General features: G+C 42.8%; 1 protein-coding gene across 3 annotated transcripts; it reads right to left on the bottom strand.

Moving 5' to 3' along the window:
- Positions 1–34: 34 nt before the first annotated feature.
- Positions 35–13,283, bottom strand: tbc1d2b (TBC1 domain family, member 2B). 3 transcript variants are annotated; one of them, XM_086109665.1, is made up of 14 exons: positions 12,891–13,283; positions 10,401–10,551; positions 8,766–8,919; positions 7,976–8,130; positions 7,617–7,864; positions 6,274–6,537; positions 6,112–6,189; positions 5,831–5,941; positions 5,521–5,717; positions 4,076–4,570; positions 3,093–3,210; positions 2,607–2,792; positions 2,241–2,362; positions 35–2,059 (listed from the first exon to the last, which is right to left on the bottom strand). In XM_086109665.1, exons 1-14 carry the CDS (start codon positions 13,233–13,235, stop codon positions 1,864–1,866), a joined length of 2,820 nt encoding a protein of 939 aa, XP_085965791.1. In that variant the 5' UTR covers positions 13,236–13,283; the 3' UTR covers positions 35–1,863. The 3 variants fall into 3 exon arrangements, with proteins under 3 accessions (XP_085965791.1, XP_085965790.1, XP_085965792.1); XM_086109664.1 differs by having other exon boundaries at positions 6,112–6,537; XM_086109666.1 differs by lacking the exons at positions 10,401–10,551; positions 12,891–13,283 and adding an exon at positions 9,420–9,979 and having other exon boundaries at positions 6,112–6,537.
- Between the last annotated feature and the right edge of the window lie 100 nt (positions 13,284–13,383).

Here is a 13,383-nt window from a genome sequence, read left to right on the forward strand (position 1 = left end):
TCGCAGCAATATGACCGCTTTTACTCACAACACAATCAGTCATTTGAATTTTATTCATTACCATGTCTTGAACAGAATGACAAACTGCGACGTACCTTTCGTACTGCAACAATAAACAGGTGAAGGGAACTGTATTCGCAAGTGTGCAATAGAATGCTGACAAAAAAAAGAGCAACAGAAAGGGAAAAACATGTATTGGAATTGATCTTAGTCTTTGTAAAGTGGCAAATGCTGGGGGGAAAAATATCACGCAATGTAACCTCTTTCTTGGAAAATGTTTTGGGAGCCCTGCTCTCATCCTTTTCATTTCCGTGAGTTTGAAATTCAAACCAAAAACAATGTCACATTAGTCTGGCGGACATCATAAAAATAAGAGACAGCAAGGAAATCTAACAGCATTTCCCGTTCAAAAAAATGGCTATCGGAACAATACGTCAGCATAAACAGAAGCCAAGTGAGGAGACACCTGTTGGCATCTTATTCATAGGACCAAACAAACCCACATTTGTTTCTTTCAAACGTAATAGCGCGGTGTTCGGATCAAAAAGTAAAATCCTCTCAAAAGAAGAAATGTGCCACTAAATGCCTTCAGCCACAAAACAACGTTTTCATCTGAAACCGAAAAAACAGGTAAACAGCTTAAAAATAAAACAGAATGCAAGACAGAACAGAAACTCTGCACTGCTATCTTGCTTGCGGACATGGAATGAAACTACAGACACCGCACTGCCACCCTGCGAACATGGAATGAAACTACATCAGCAAGAGTGGACCCCCCCCCCCCCAAAAAAAAACAGTCCCAGCAGCTACTATCGTCCAGCTAGAAATGGTTGGAAATAAGGGGTAATGTGTTGGGGGGGTTTTGGGAGGGGGGATTAAGACAGTTTTGTAACACGAGTAAAAATGTTCAAGTTGATGAAAGGAAAAAGCACTGAAGTCCAGGAAGCACTGGCAAAACAATCAACATAAATCAGGTGTCCTGGCCCAAACATGTTTTTCCGTTTAAACAGATCGTCATCAAACAGTATTTTGATGTAAAGTAAGTTAATTAAATTAAAATCGGTTCAAGCGTGCCAGAAACGCTCCACACACATATCAGGTGTGTGACCTGGTCACAAAATACCAAACTTGATTTTTCTGAGGGGTCAACTTATTTTTAAAAAAAGTCATATAAAAATAAAAAACATATTGGGATAAAACAATCAAAGAGTTGTGTGCACCAGAATCAAATACATTTTCAATCAAAATTGACAATAGTTAAGCAAAACAGGCGAAGTGGTATTTAGGTGCAAATGTAGCGTGTCATGCTGTGTGGTCATGACATCAACCTTCAAAATTTAATACATACACATTCTTAATTAATTCGAATATCATAGAAACGTTTATTTTAGGTGTTCAAAAGTGAAAATCAGAAATACTTTTCAGAAGGGGCCCAAAAAAACGGAATATTACATAGTTGAAATTTGGATTGTGAGTTTTGGCTTGCTGTAAGCTATTAATGATCAAAATTCGAAATAGAATCATAAAATATTTCATTCCGTGTGCAGTGAATCTATATAATGGTTTTACTTTTTGAAATGCACTAAAATGGCATTTTCCACAATTGACTAATTGATTGAGATGCACATGTACTTATAAAATGTTACAGCCACAAATGAAAGAAAAAAACGATTTGGACAGCCACCTTAAGACAAGTTGTCTTGTAAAGACACAAGAGCGATGTAAAACATAAAAAAGGAAAAAAGGCAGGAATACTGATAGGCTACGATATTTTGGTCCACAAGTTGATTGGTCCAGCAACAATGAAACGCAAACTGTGTCAAAGCACATTCCTGTCCTGTACCACATCCGACCAGACGGTTTTCAGTTGTCCTCTTCGTCGTCGCTGACGAAGCTGCGTCCGTCCTGAGACGTCTCCCTCTCCCGCAGGAAAGTCTGCCTGATGGCCTCCAGCTCGGTCAGCTCCAGGCGGACCTTCTCCAGGTGGAAGGAACGCCGGTTGTGGATCTGCCTCATCGGGAACGGGTTCATGTCCACGAAAGCGATGTTCATTAGCTTCCTAAAACGAAAAAAAAAAAAAAAAAAAAAATGTTACCTGTATTTATAGACAGATTTTTTTTCATCTTGAGTTGCTAGCAGATATTGTAGCATCACCCAGTACGTGCATTTAAAAAAAGTCTATAATGGCTTCATTTACACAGCAAATTCCAGTCAGAGTGACAGCTGGAGTTTTCCCTTACCTGGAATCAAGGATTGTGCGAGTGAAATAACGGAGATATTTGAAGATGGTGGTGGAATCCTGCAACTTCAAAAACTCCTCCTCCTTGTATTTGAAGAGAGCAAGGGCGAAGCGAAATATAATCTGTCGAGGAAAGTTGGCAAATAAATTCAACAAGACAACTGGCAGAAGTCATTCTTATACCGATGACGTGAATTTAAATGCGATACTTGTTCTCAACATAACTGACCACAAACCACAACAGCAGTCATCTCCTCTTTAAATCAATATTCTTCCCCAAGCGTGAAAAGGAAGCATGGGAGGGGGCATGAATGCTATGAGGATACTCCACCTAACAGTCTGCCCAGAATTTGGTGGACCATCTGACCTTTGGACCTTCGTAGAGGAAGGCGTCCCAGATCTTGAAGAGGATGTCGCTGACCACGCTGTCCACAAACACCACCAGGAACCAGTTGAAAGTGATGAGCGAGAAGTCCACCTTGTGCTGCTCAAAGTGGGCGTGGAGTCGCGGCAGCTTCTCGCTCATCAAGTCCTTGAACACACGCTGGTCCACCTGCGCAGAAGATTTAGTTAGGGCTGCGCAAGTTTGAAAAGTGTGTCTCTGTCTCTCTCTGTCTCTCTCTCTCTCTCTATATATATATATATATATATATATATATATATATACTGTACATATATATATATATAGAGAGAGAGAGAGAGAGATGTATAGATAGATGGATAGATCGATAGATAGATAGATAGATATACTGTATATCCATCCATTTGCTGCATAAAATACATTTTTATTCCGGATGTTTTGGACTTGACTTGCCCGCTCGTAAACTCACGACACACCCGCATGTTTGTGTACCTGCGAGCCGAGCAGAGTCTTGGTGTAGTAATCTCTCGGCATGAACACTTCCACGATGGCTATGAGGCTCCAAAAGGCATCTTCTTGGTCCAAATACAGCAACGCAATAGCTGCCAATCTAATGAAGAAAAAAACCCCCCGCACATTACCATTTGGATCAAACATGACATGCTTAAAATGGGTAGTTTGAGGGTGAAAAGTATAGATCGGCTGCAAAATACGGGAAGTACATAAATATTGTGTCACATGTCAAAACTCAGAAACTTCTCTTTTGCCTCTTCGGGCATCTATAAGTTAACTAACCTCCTATAGGCTATGTTACTTGTATTGCAAATCAGCAGAGAATTTCAGTTACAGTGCCGTGAAAACGTCCAACTAAAAATAGAAGAAACGTACAGGTATGTCCTCCGCATGTTTGTTTATCACCAGTAGACCAAGTGAAGTAGATGTACATTAGTATTAACCCTTTCCTGCACACTGTAACCCAGGGGTGTCAAACTCATTTCACATTGTGGGAATTTTTAAACCATTTACACATGTGCATATAAAATCTAAATTTAATCACTGCCTACACCCTACAAACGAAGGAGAGTGCTATTAAATGTGTTAAGAATAAAGTATTCACATGTCCTTGACAGCATCTGCTGTGCTGGGTCTGTCTCAGTGACAGACTGAGATTGCCGTTGTCTTCTACTCTGATCAAAACTGTGTCCCCTAGCGAATACTCCATGAATTGCACCTTATAAAAAAATTCATTCCATGTCTTTTATGCATTTTTTTTCACTTTTAAATGATCCTGCGGGCCTGATCGAACCTCCTTGGGGCCCGGTTCCGGCCCGCGGTCCGTATGTTTGACACCCCTGATGTAACCTGGTAACATGATAATAAGCTGTCCACTGTAGTAACCGCTGTCCTGAAAGGGTTAAAAAAAAAATCATAAGTAGTCCCCCTCCATCTGAGCTGAGACAGAAGGACTTAACTACCTGTTTAGTCCCTGGCAGTAGCCGATATCCGGATTTCTCCAGGAGAAAGCCACCAGAACATTCCTGAGCTTCTGGATGCCGATCGCACAGGGAGAAGAGTAGTGCTTGTTGTTGGGTAAAGTTCGCAATAAATCCAGCTCAATCTGCTTCGAAGCAGGGTTGGGTTTGTCCCGGGCCACGTTCAGTAACGTTTCATAATAATCGGCCGCCAAGTGCTCCCGGAACTTCTTGACGTGGAGGGAGACGCACCAGCGCCACAACTGAGAGCGATGCTCGTGGGGAATACCGCAGCGGATCAGCGTTTTGAGCTCGGGGGAGCGAACCAAGTTCCGGTTCATGGTGCCAGCCAGATAGTTCTCCCACTTGACGCCGACAGACACCTCCTGATCCGTCATGGAGAGGGACTTGAGCTCCAAGGCTCTCACTTTGGCAACGAGGCGCTCCTCCTCTTCCTCTTCCTCGGGCAACGTCTTGAAACCGTACACGTCATACTCGCTGTTGATGACATCACAAAGGACATGTGGCCTTAATTTGAGGTGGGATACGTGACACCAGCCAGGTTTAGGACTTGTTAGATTAAATATCTACACACATGGACAAAATTGTTGGGAAAACTCTGTTCATTGAAGAAAAACACCACACTGGTCACAACCGCAGTGAATCTGAGAAAAGTACTAATAAATGAACATTTTATGAAACTTAACCAATGAAAATCACACAATGCTTTTGAATTGTGAAATAAAAAATTCATAAATTCGTGAAACAGGGTTGGACAAAAATGATGGTACCCGTAACTTTGCGAATCTTACAAATCAATTAGAATGTGTCAGAATTCTTTCCTAATTTTGATATTAAAGACAATTCTTATCGGGCTTTCTTATGTAGAATTCTAATTTCCTGAATTGGTGAATTGAGATTTTGGTGAGCTTCAATTTTCCCTTTAAGCTGAGCAACTGCACATTGATCTGACGCTGGCGCGCAGCATGCACACACATTATATGTCTAAAATCATTCCTTCATTTCCACCTCAGTTTAATCCACAAACGGGACACCATATTATTCCCACTTCTCGTACAATTTCAGTTGGGAGACCAAGGGGGAAAAATATTTGTTCTATAATTGATTGAAACATACAGTGACAGAGATACACTAAAACTCACCCTGGCCACTGACGAGATGCCGCAGGCGACGCTTAGAAATCAGGAAGTCCAAATATGGGCATAGCAGACAACCCCCCGCCCTTCTCATTTCAGAGGTCAGGTGACTAGAATGTTTGTGTTTTACTAAATGACATGTTTTACATTATTTATGAGTGGGCAACGTGAGACCATATTTACACAGCTTGTAGTGAGACTTAATTATGTGTAAAATAAAGGTAAAAAAAAACTACGGCTGACTTTATTATGTATTGTGTGGGAGCACTCAAATGTCTGTCTATTTGATACCTGACAGTGTTGGGTCTAAAGACATGGTTCTCTTCCTGCTCGGGGCTCTCCGACTGTAGAGCGTCCTCCAACAATCGGGAGATGACCTCCCCAGCAGGACTCGGCTCCGAAGATGAGCACACTGGGTTCTTCACTTCTTGTAGCAGCACCAGATATTTACTCTCCACCTGACACAGCTTGGCTTCCAGGGCTGTGTACTACACAGTTTTAAAAAAAAAGAAAAGAATAAGTCATACTGGACTTCCCCTAAGAATGATTCAGACTTCCTGTTTCTTTTCGTAGCAATACACCCACAAGTACTGTACTGTACCTTTGCCTCCAAGGCTTTCTCACGACTTTCAGCATTTCGGCGCAACACTGTCAGTTCCAGGATCTCTTTGTTTAGAAATTTGTTTTGGGTTTTATACCCTTGAAGACTGTCCTGAAAGTGAAATGCATCATAAGATCAAATCAAGAAAGGAGAAGATAAACCTCACCTTTATTGTGCCACGACATCCATTTTACATGAGAAAAAGATGACTTTTTGTGAAACCGAACCATGGCCCAAAAAACATTGAGGACAGCTGAGCAGTCTTGTGTGGACTGCGGTACCTTGAGGATGTCCAGTTCCTGTTGGTCTTCTCTGGGAGGCGGTGAACCGTCATTTGGAGTCCCGCTCAGCTCAGAGCTCTGCTGCGACAGTTTCATGATGACTTCATCTTTGGCCTGAATGGTCTCCATTAGCATGCCGAGCTGGTCGTTTATCTCCCCAACCTTGATTTTCAGACCCTTCAGCTCTTGCTGGAGGCTTTCCTTCTCCAAGGCCAAACGCTCCATATGGCCGCACAGGGACTGGATCTGTCCATCTCGTTCCTCAACATGGGCCTCTAAACGTGCAAACTCCTCCGGGCTTACTTCTCGGTGGTGAGTCTGAATGGACTCGGCGGACGATATATCGGAAGGCGGCAGTGGACGATGTGCTGGCTGGCGATCGCTCTGGGATGTTCTTAAGGTCTGCTGCAATAGTCTCACCAGCTCCTGATTGAATGAATACATTTTATTTGATTAACGGAATATCAGGTAACAACGGTGACAAACGTGAAAATTATGTGGGGTCTCGTCATAGAAGCCACATCAAATGTGAAATTAAAAGTACAAGAAATACTGGTGGAATGTGAAGATAAGAATAAGAAAACCTTTATTCGTCTCGCAATGGAAAAATTCCCAATTTTCAGCAGCAAAGTTATGAAAGGAAGAAAGTAGAAGGACAAAAAGTAGAGGAGCTGCTGTAAAGGCAGCCACTCTGTGTGTGTGTATATGTATGTGTATGTAGAATGAGTTAAATAGTGAGAAATACATATTTCCAAGCTGTGGCCTATTTTGCATCCAAACCAGCATTACAATAGTTTGGGATTTGTCATTACAGTTCGTTTTATTTCGTTTTTACACTTTCTTTTTAATGCTGTGAGCTTTAATTAGCTTTTAGATCAGGTTTGTCGTTTTTTTCTTAGTTTCTATTTTTCAATGCTTTATTTGAGTTTCCTTTTTAGTTTTAGTGTTCATTTTATTTTGTTTTAAAATATGGAGTTCTTCTTGTGTGCAAGAAAAAAAAGGTCACAAAGTATTGCATAAAAAAAGAGGCAATTCTCAAATGACTCTTTGATCTTCCTTCTTCTGTACAGAAATACAGCAAGACTGAAATAAATACATTGGGGGGAAAAACACCTGAAAGCTGTATGAACTGACAAAAACGGAAACTAGGAACTTTTTCGCTTCAGTTAGAACCAGTTTTACAAATGTAAGATGTAGTTTCAGTTTTTGTTGAAAAGCATTTTTGTTCTTATATTATTTTGTCAATGAAAATGTTTTTCAATTTTAGTTTTAGCTGTAACCTCGGACTGAACTAGTGGAAAAAGGCACCAGAAACTTCCTGTTCTTGCACTTCGCAAGCAGGGCCAGATAGTCTGCTTGGGTCATGCCACCAGCTCCCCTGCAGCCCTGAGCAGACTGGATGGATGGATGCTTACACCTGCCCCACCCCCGCATTAAAAAAAAAAAGTCTCAACCACAAACGAGCTCTGCATCAGTGAATCAAGGTTGATTTCATCCTTTCTAACCTTCTGACTGACCAGCTCCTCCTTGAGTTTGGCTTGTTCCTGTTGCATGCGACACACTTCCTCCTGCTGGCTTTGGAGACGAAGTTGCATCTCCAAAAACTTCCCGTTAAACTCCACCGGGGAGCTCTCTGCACTGCGGATCTCGGCCGCGTTGCGGCCAAACTTCCCGGCGCCCATCATGTCACGGAGGAGAGGCCTCTTGGGCCTTGACGAGTTGCGCACAAACTCAATCGCCGATCCAAAGGAATCTGAGAGACAAGATGTCGAGGCTCTTTTTTTTTTCATTCAATTGACTTTATGAAAACAAGAAGCATAGGCAAAGAGAGGTAGCGTAGTGAGGTAAGAGGCTGTGGACGTACGTCTGTGAGTGTCTGGATGAGGTTTGTGTTCGGGGAAGTCTTTGGGTGGAGCGTCCACCAGCTCCCAATCATCTGCACTGCTGTTGTTGCCGGTGTAAAACACACTGCGTCTGCTCTCGCCTCCCCGACCCGGTCGCAGATATGACATGGAGTTCCTAAAGGGACACAACCTAGTCAGCTTTGCCTGACTCATTCCTGACAAAGAAAACACTGTGAGGTCATGTGATTCAATAAAAGTTCGACATTGGGAGTCGCTTGTTGCGGAAAAACGCCACAAGATACATCGTGACAGACAAGGTTTATTTTTTTTTTGACGGCACAAATGTGGCACTTCGCATGTCAGATCGCTGTCATTTGAGTGTTGAATCATGTTGTTTGCCACAGAAGGGGAACTATTCACTTCAGTGTCCGATAACAGCAAGGGAGTGTAACAATTTCCTCTCTTGCAAGACGCAATCCACCTTAAAAAGAAGCGAGGGGGGCAATGCCTTCCCTCTTCACACCAGAACTTGTTTTGCCTGTTCAGCAGGGACTCGGGATTGACGTGATGTATTTAAAGCGTGACCGGATTAATCATCTTCAGATCCACACATTTTTAAAACACATGATTAAAGCACACTTTGGAAAAATATTGTCAATGTAGTTGAATACCAAAAAAAAAAAAAAATGCTCTCTAAGCTTTCAATAGACATCTGCTGTCGGTGAGTTCCACAGGAAAATCTGCAATGGAGCAGGGCTGTGGTAGGCGACTGCCATATAGTGTTGAAACATTCGACAAAAAAGGACCAACCTGAGCTCTGTACCAAAATTCTTGAGCGAGAAATTGGACGTCCCTCTCGCCGATTGGATGCCAACCGTTCCACCGCCTTCAGTCTCAGACTCCAAGGCAAAGTCACTGCGGACCTTCTCCATGCTGTCGCTGAGCTTCTCGAAGAGGAACGCATCTGGAATTCACAGTCATAATATCATACGGTACTGTTAAATGGTTTTTAACCCCCCCCCCCCATTCTGATATCTACAAATAAGATGAGCAAAATATCAGAAACAGCTCTCACTATGATGCATTACAGTTCATTCATTCGAATATATGAACGCCGTTTTCAGCAGTCCAAGTGGTGACCGTTGTTATTTTGTTAGGACCGGATTTTTCATACGGCTAGAGCTCGCCAAATTGAGCATGTGTACCAATTCTTTGCTCAGCGCTTTGGAACAGATTAGACTGATGAGTCACACACACACACACACACACACACACACACACACACACACACACACACACACACGCAGACATACACAAAAATTATGTTGCTTTTCTTAGCCAACAAGGGACACAATCAGTTAACAACAAGGGAGACACAGTAACTGCGGGGCTGACAAGTCAAAATTGCAACATGCACGTGTGAGAGGTGGCCCGGTGGGCGACTGGTTAGCACGTCGGCCTCACAGTGCAGAGGTGCAGGGTTCGATTCCGGCTCCAGCCTTCCTGTGTGGACTTTGCATGTTCTCCCCTTGCCTTGGTCAGTTTTCTCCGGGTACTCCGGTTTCCTCCCACATTCCAAAAACATGCACGGCAAGTTAATGGAACAGTCAAAATTGTCCCGAGGTGTGATTGTGAGCATGAATGGTTGTTTGTCTATGTGTGCCCTGCGATTGGCCGGCAACCGGTTCAGGGTGCACTCCGCCAACTGCCCGAAGACGGCTGGATAGGCTCCAGCACCCCCCGCGACTCTTTATGAGGATAAGCGAAAGGAAAATGGATGGATGGATGCACGAGGCTAGCCTGTCCAAACTAATCTAATCTCATGTGTCGTGACAGTGTGTAAAGCAGGCACCACTTTATCATTTGAAAACTATTGAAACAATTGCAATAAAATGACAAATTACTGAACTTGCATACTTTTTTCATTAATTGTCTCCAAAATATGAAGTATTCAGTCCCAAAAACTTGGAATGTTTAACAATTTGCAGCAGTTGGCGGCAGACTTCATTGAATGTTTGACTGACCTCGTGGGTCTTATCCCCCCCCCCCCCCCCACCCTTATCATCACAGTGCACTGGAGAGAAAAAAAACAAACACATGCCAAGGATTTTTAGGGCTGAAAATGTTTCATTAAAGCCTTTCAACCACAGGTGCCAAACTGTGCCAAATAACAGACAAAAACTAAGTATTCAAAGCTGTCGTGCATATTGTTAGACTCGACAAAAAAAAAAAGCACTATGTTTTCAATTCCACCTTAGTTCCTTTGCATTCATAAATAAAAGTACATTAGCTTTTTTTCTGGGGTTTCTGCATTGCCTTTGCAGACTGGCAACAAAGTAATTAAGATTAAGATTAAGATAACCTTTATGATAACAATGTGCAAATATCAACCCATCAGACTGTGTGTGTGTGTGTGTGTGTGTGTGTGTGTGTGTACCTTCGTACCATTGTCTTCGGCTACAAGCCCACTGATCGGGTAGGCTAACGTGGGCGAGCTCCAGCTGTCCCTCTGCCCGTAGCCTCGTGAGTTGCTGAACTCCCAACGCTTCTGTTGGAGCTGCTGCAGCCAGGAGTGCATCACCTGCTTGCTGGGGGCCTGGGGGTGCAAGCACACACACAAACCCTTTTAAGATGGACGCCCAACCTGCACCATTTGCTGAACTGCATCGGACTGAGAACCAAGTTAGACCTTACTTAACTGCCTAAGAAGAGCATCAAACAGCTGCAGCTCAGATTCTTCCCAGAACAAAGAGATCAGAACATATTACTCCAGTTCAAAATACTTACACTGGCTCCCAATCAGCTGTACAATAAATTTTAAAATGAGACTACTGTTCCAAAAATCACTGATCGCCTTAGGTCCTCAATACGTGAAATAAATGCTGATGGAATATAAACCCAGTCGGGTTCTGAGGTCAGGAGATTTGGGGCAATTAGTGGAGCATAGAGTTCCAAGCAAACACGATGCAGCAGCATTTAGTTGTCATGCTGCAAATGGAATAGGTTGCCGACAGAACTGAAGTTAGCTGTAAGTGGAATGCTTTTAAATCCACATTAAAAATTACCCCCCCCCAAACCTGTAATTTAAGGTCTTTTAGTGCATTTCTATATTTTTTTTCCAAAATCATGGTCTTGCTCTTGTGCTGTGCGTTCTTTCGTTTATTTTTCCAAGCATATTATATATCAAGTTATTTTTTTAAAGTAAAAATGTGTATAATTGTGCTGTTTAAGTCAAAGGATAAACCCATGGTATTAATTATAAGAGCATGTATAAAATATTTCAAGTGGTGCAGCGCATGCAAAAAGATTTGGAACTGCTGGGTTCCATCCGAATGTTGCTCACAGTTACATTTTTTATTTTTCTAAATAGGAAACATTTATTTGCACATTCTCTGAAAATAGCCCAAAACAAATTTCGAACCCCACTGATTGATGATTTGCAACCTGTTGTGAATTAAAAGAAAATGTTTTATTGAAATAAATAAATAAGGCTGGGGTGTTTGCACTGATTCTCTTCTTTTTTTTCCCTTCTTAGTCATTCATTGAATTACAGTTTTGCATTTATGGGAATGAGCACAGAAGCTCCAGCCTCGCCTGAAGCCATGCAATGTGTTTGACATTGATCATTCTCCACCATCTGTTTGGAAATGATGACGCAGTCTGTGCGAGTCTCAACAGGATCATGCGATGACAATCACATGACACTCGGAGCTGAGGGGAAAAACGTAACTGTCAACGGAAAAGTGGTTAGGACTGCACGACTGTCCGTGTTTTGTGTTATGTGTTGTGTTTATTATTTTACTTTGTTAACTGTTTTGTTAAGCGCTTTGTTACAGCTGCCACTGTTGTGAAAGCGCTATATAAATCAGCATGTATTGTATTGTATTGTATCATCCACTACCTGTCACCACCTGCAAAGCGAAAGAGATACTCTGCCGTGACCGTGTCTGCATGCGAGTGGCTCTGTGTTTGACTTGAGTAATCATTTTTCTGATCACCTTTCCTTTTTTTACTCCCTACTTTTGAAAGATGATATCTGTACTTACTGGATGGATGAAGATTCATAAAAAAGATAGCGACTGTGATTGAGTGAGATCTTGAGGGGTTATAAGGTGGGGAAAAAACAGGGACAGGCAGAAACGTGGAAGAACACGATCCAAGGAACTGAATCTTACTTTCACTTTCACTGGCAGGAAAATGTTTGTGAAGACTTTTGGAATTTCTTAAACTCTGCTGACCTCAATGAGATGTTGTGGCACGACCTAGAGAGAGCTATTCACACCAGACATTCCAGGAATCTTGCTCAACTGCAACAGTTTTGTCAAGGGAAATGATTCAAAATTCATGCTGGTTCTGCACATCTGATCTGCAACTCTACGAAACGATAGATATTGCTGCTAAAGGAGGTGAGGCCAGTTATTAAATCCACGGGTTCACTTACATTGTCCTTCTCAATTAAAAAAAAAAAAGAAAACATAAGCAAGTGTGTGCTATTAGTTTATGCAAACTCACTACATTTTGCAAACAATTTATGTTGAAGTTTCAGAAATTCCAAAGGGTTCACATACTTTTAGTGAAGGAGTTAAATCAGATACGAATACCGTCCTCGTACTTCTACTTTGAGTACATAGAGGACAGTACTTTTGCCACCTCTAGTGTGTGCGCGCCTGTGTGTGAGAATAAGCAAACTACTCAGGCTTACATGAGCAAATACATTGCATTATATGACTTAACTATTAAAACCCCATCGTGACAATAGAGCATGGTGTGAATGGGCGTGTCAGTCGTGTAAAACTAAAGGGAAAGAGTGGGATGACATGACAGCACCACCTCAGAAAGTCGCCCGAGTGCGCGTGTGCGCGTGTGTGTGTGTGTGTGTCTGTGTCTGCGTGTGTGGGGGCGGGGGGGTGCTTGTTCGAAAAGCTGATACTGTACCTTAAGTAGAAACTCTTTCCCGGCCGTGCTGATCTGAAAGTGTCCCTCTTCGGCTTCCACGTTGTAGCTGAAGCACGCATCGCCTATTTCAATGTGTCCAAGAGGCAAGGCGTCCTGAGGACTCTTGAAGTAATACAGATAACATTTCCTTGGATCGTAAACGAACCACCGCGGCTTGTACCCCCTCAGGGGCCCCTTGCCGGACAGTTTGCTCAAGAAGCCGCACAGCTTGGATGTGTGCTCCTTCGGCACCTCCACGTCGACTCCGTCGACCGCCTTGACGGAGGCTTCTAGCTGAGGAGCAGGGCCGGAGTTCGGCTCAACGCCATCCTCCTCTTCGTGCATCTTTCCCCGAAGTTTCTTCTTCGTGCAGCGTAACGGATGCCCACTCCTGTTTTCACCCGCATGACTCGCCGCCTTCAGGGCAAAGCATCATGGGAGTTGAAGTCTATTTTGGGAATGCGGAAGTGACTAGTTTGCCGCTGAGTGACGC

The sequence above is a fragment of the Hippocampus guttulatus genome, chromosome 4 (genome assembly GCF_054856545.1).
Source record: "Hippocampus guttulatus isolate MCC_2025c chromosome 4, RoL_Hgut_1.0, whole genome shotgun sequence".
NCBI classification, from domain to species: domain Eukaryota; kingdom Metazoa; phylum Chordata; class Actinopteri; order Syngnathiformes; family Syngnathidae; genus Hippocampus; species Hippocampus guttulatus.

Bases quoted from the DNA above. Each gene is read 5' to 3' on its own strand.
- tbc1d2b (XM_086109664.1), bottom strand. From the start codon at position 13,235: ATGCACGAAGAGGAGGATGGCGTTGAGCCGAACTCCGGCCCTGCTCCT. The intron at 7,865-7,975 runs GTACGTCCACAG...CTTGTCTCTCAG, and splicing joins TCATCCAGACACTCACAGAC to ATTCCTTTGGATCGGCGATT. The intron at 2,793-3,092 runs GTACACAAACAT...TCTTCTGCGCAG, and splicing joins AGACTCTGCTCGGCTCGCAG to GTGGACCAGCGTGTGTTCAA.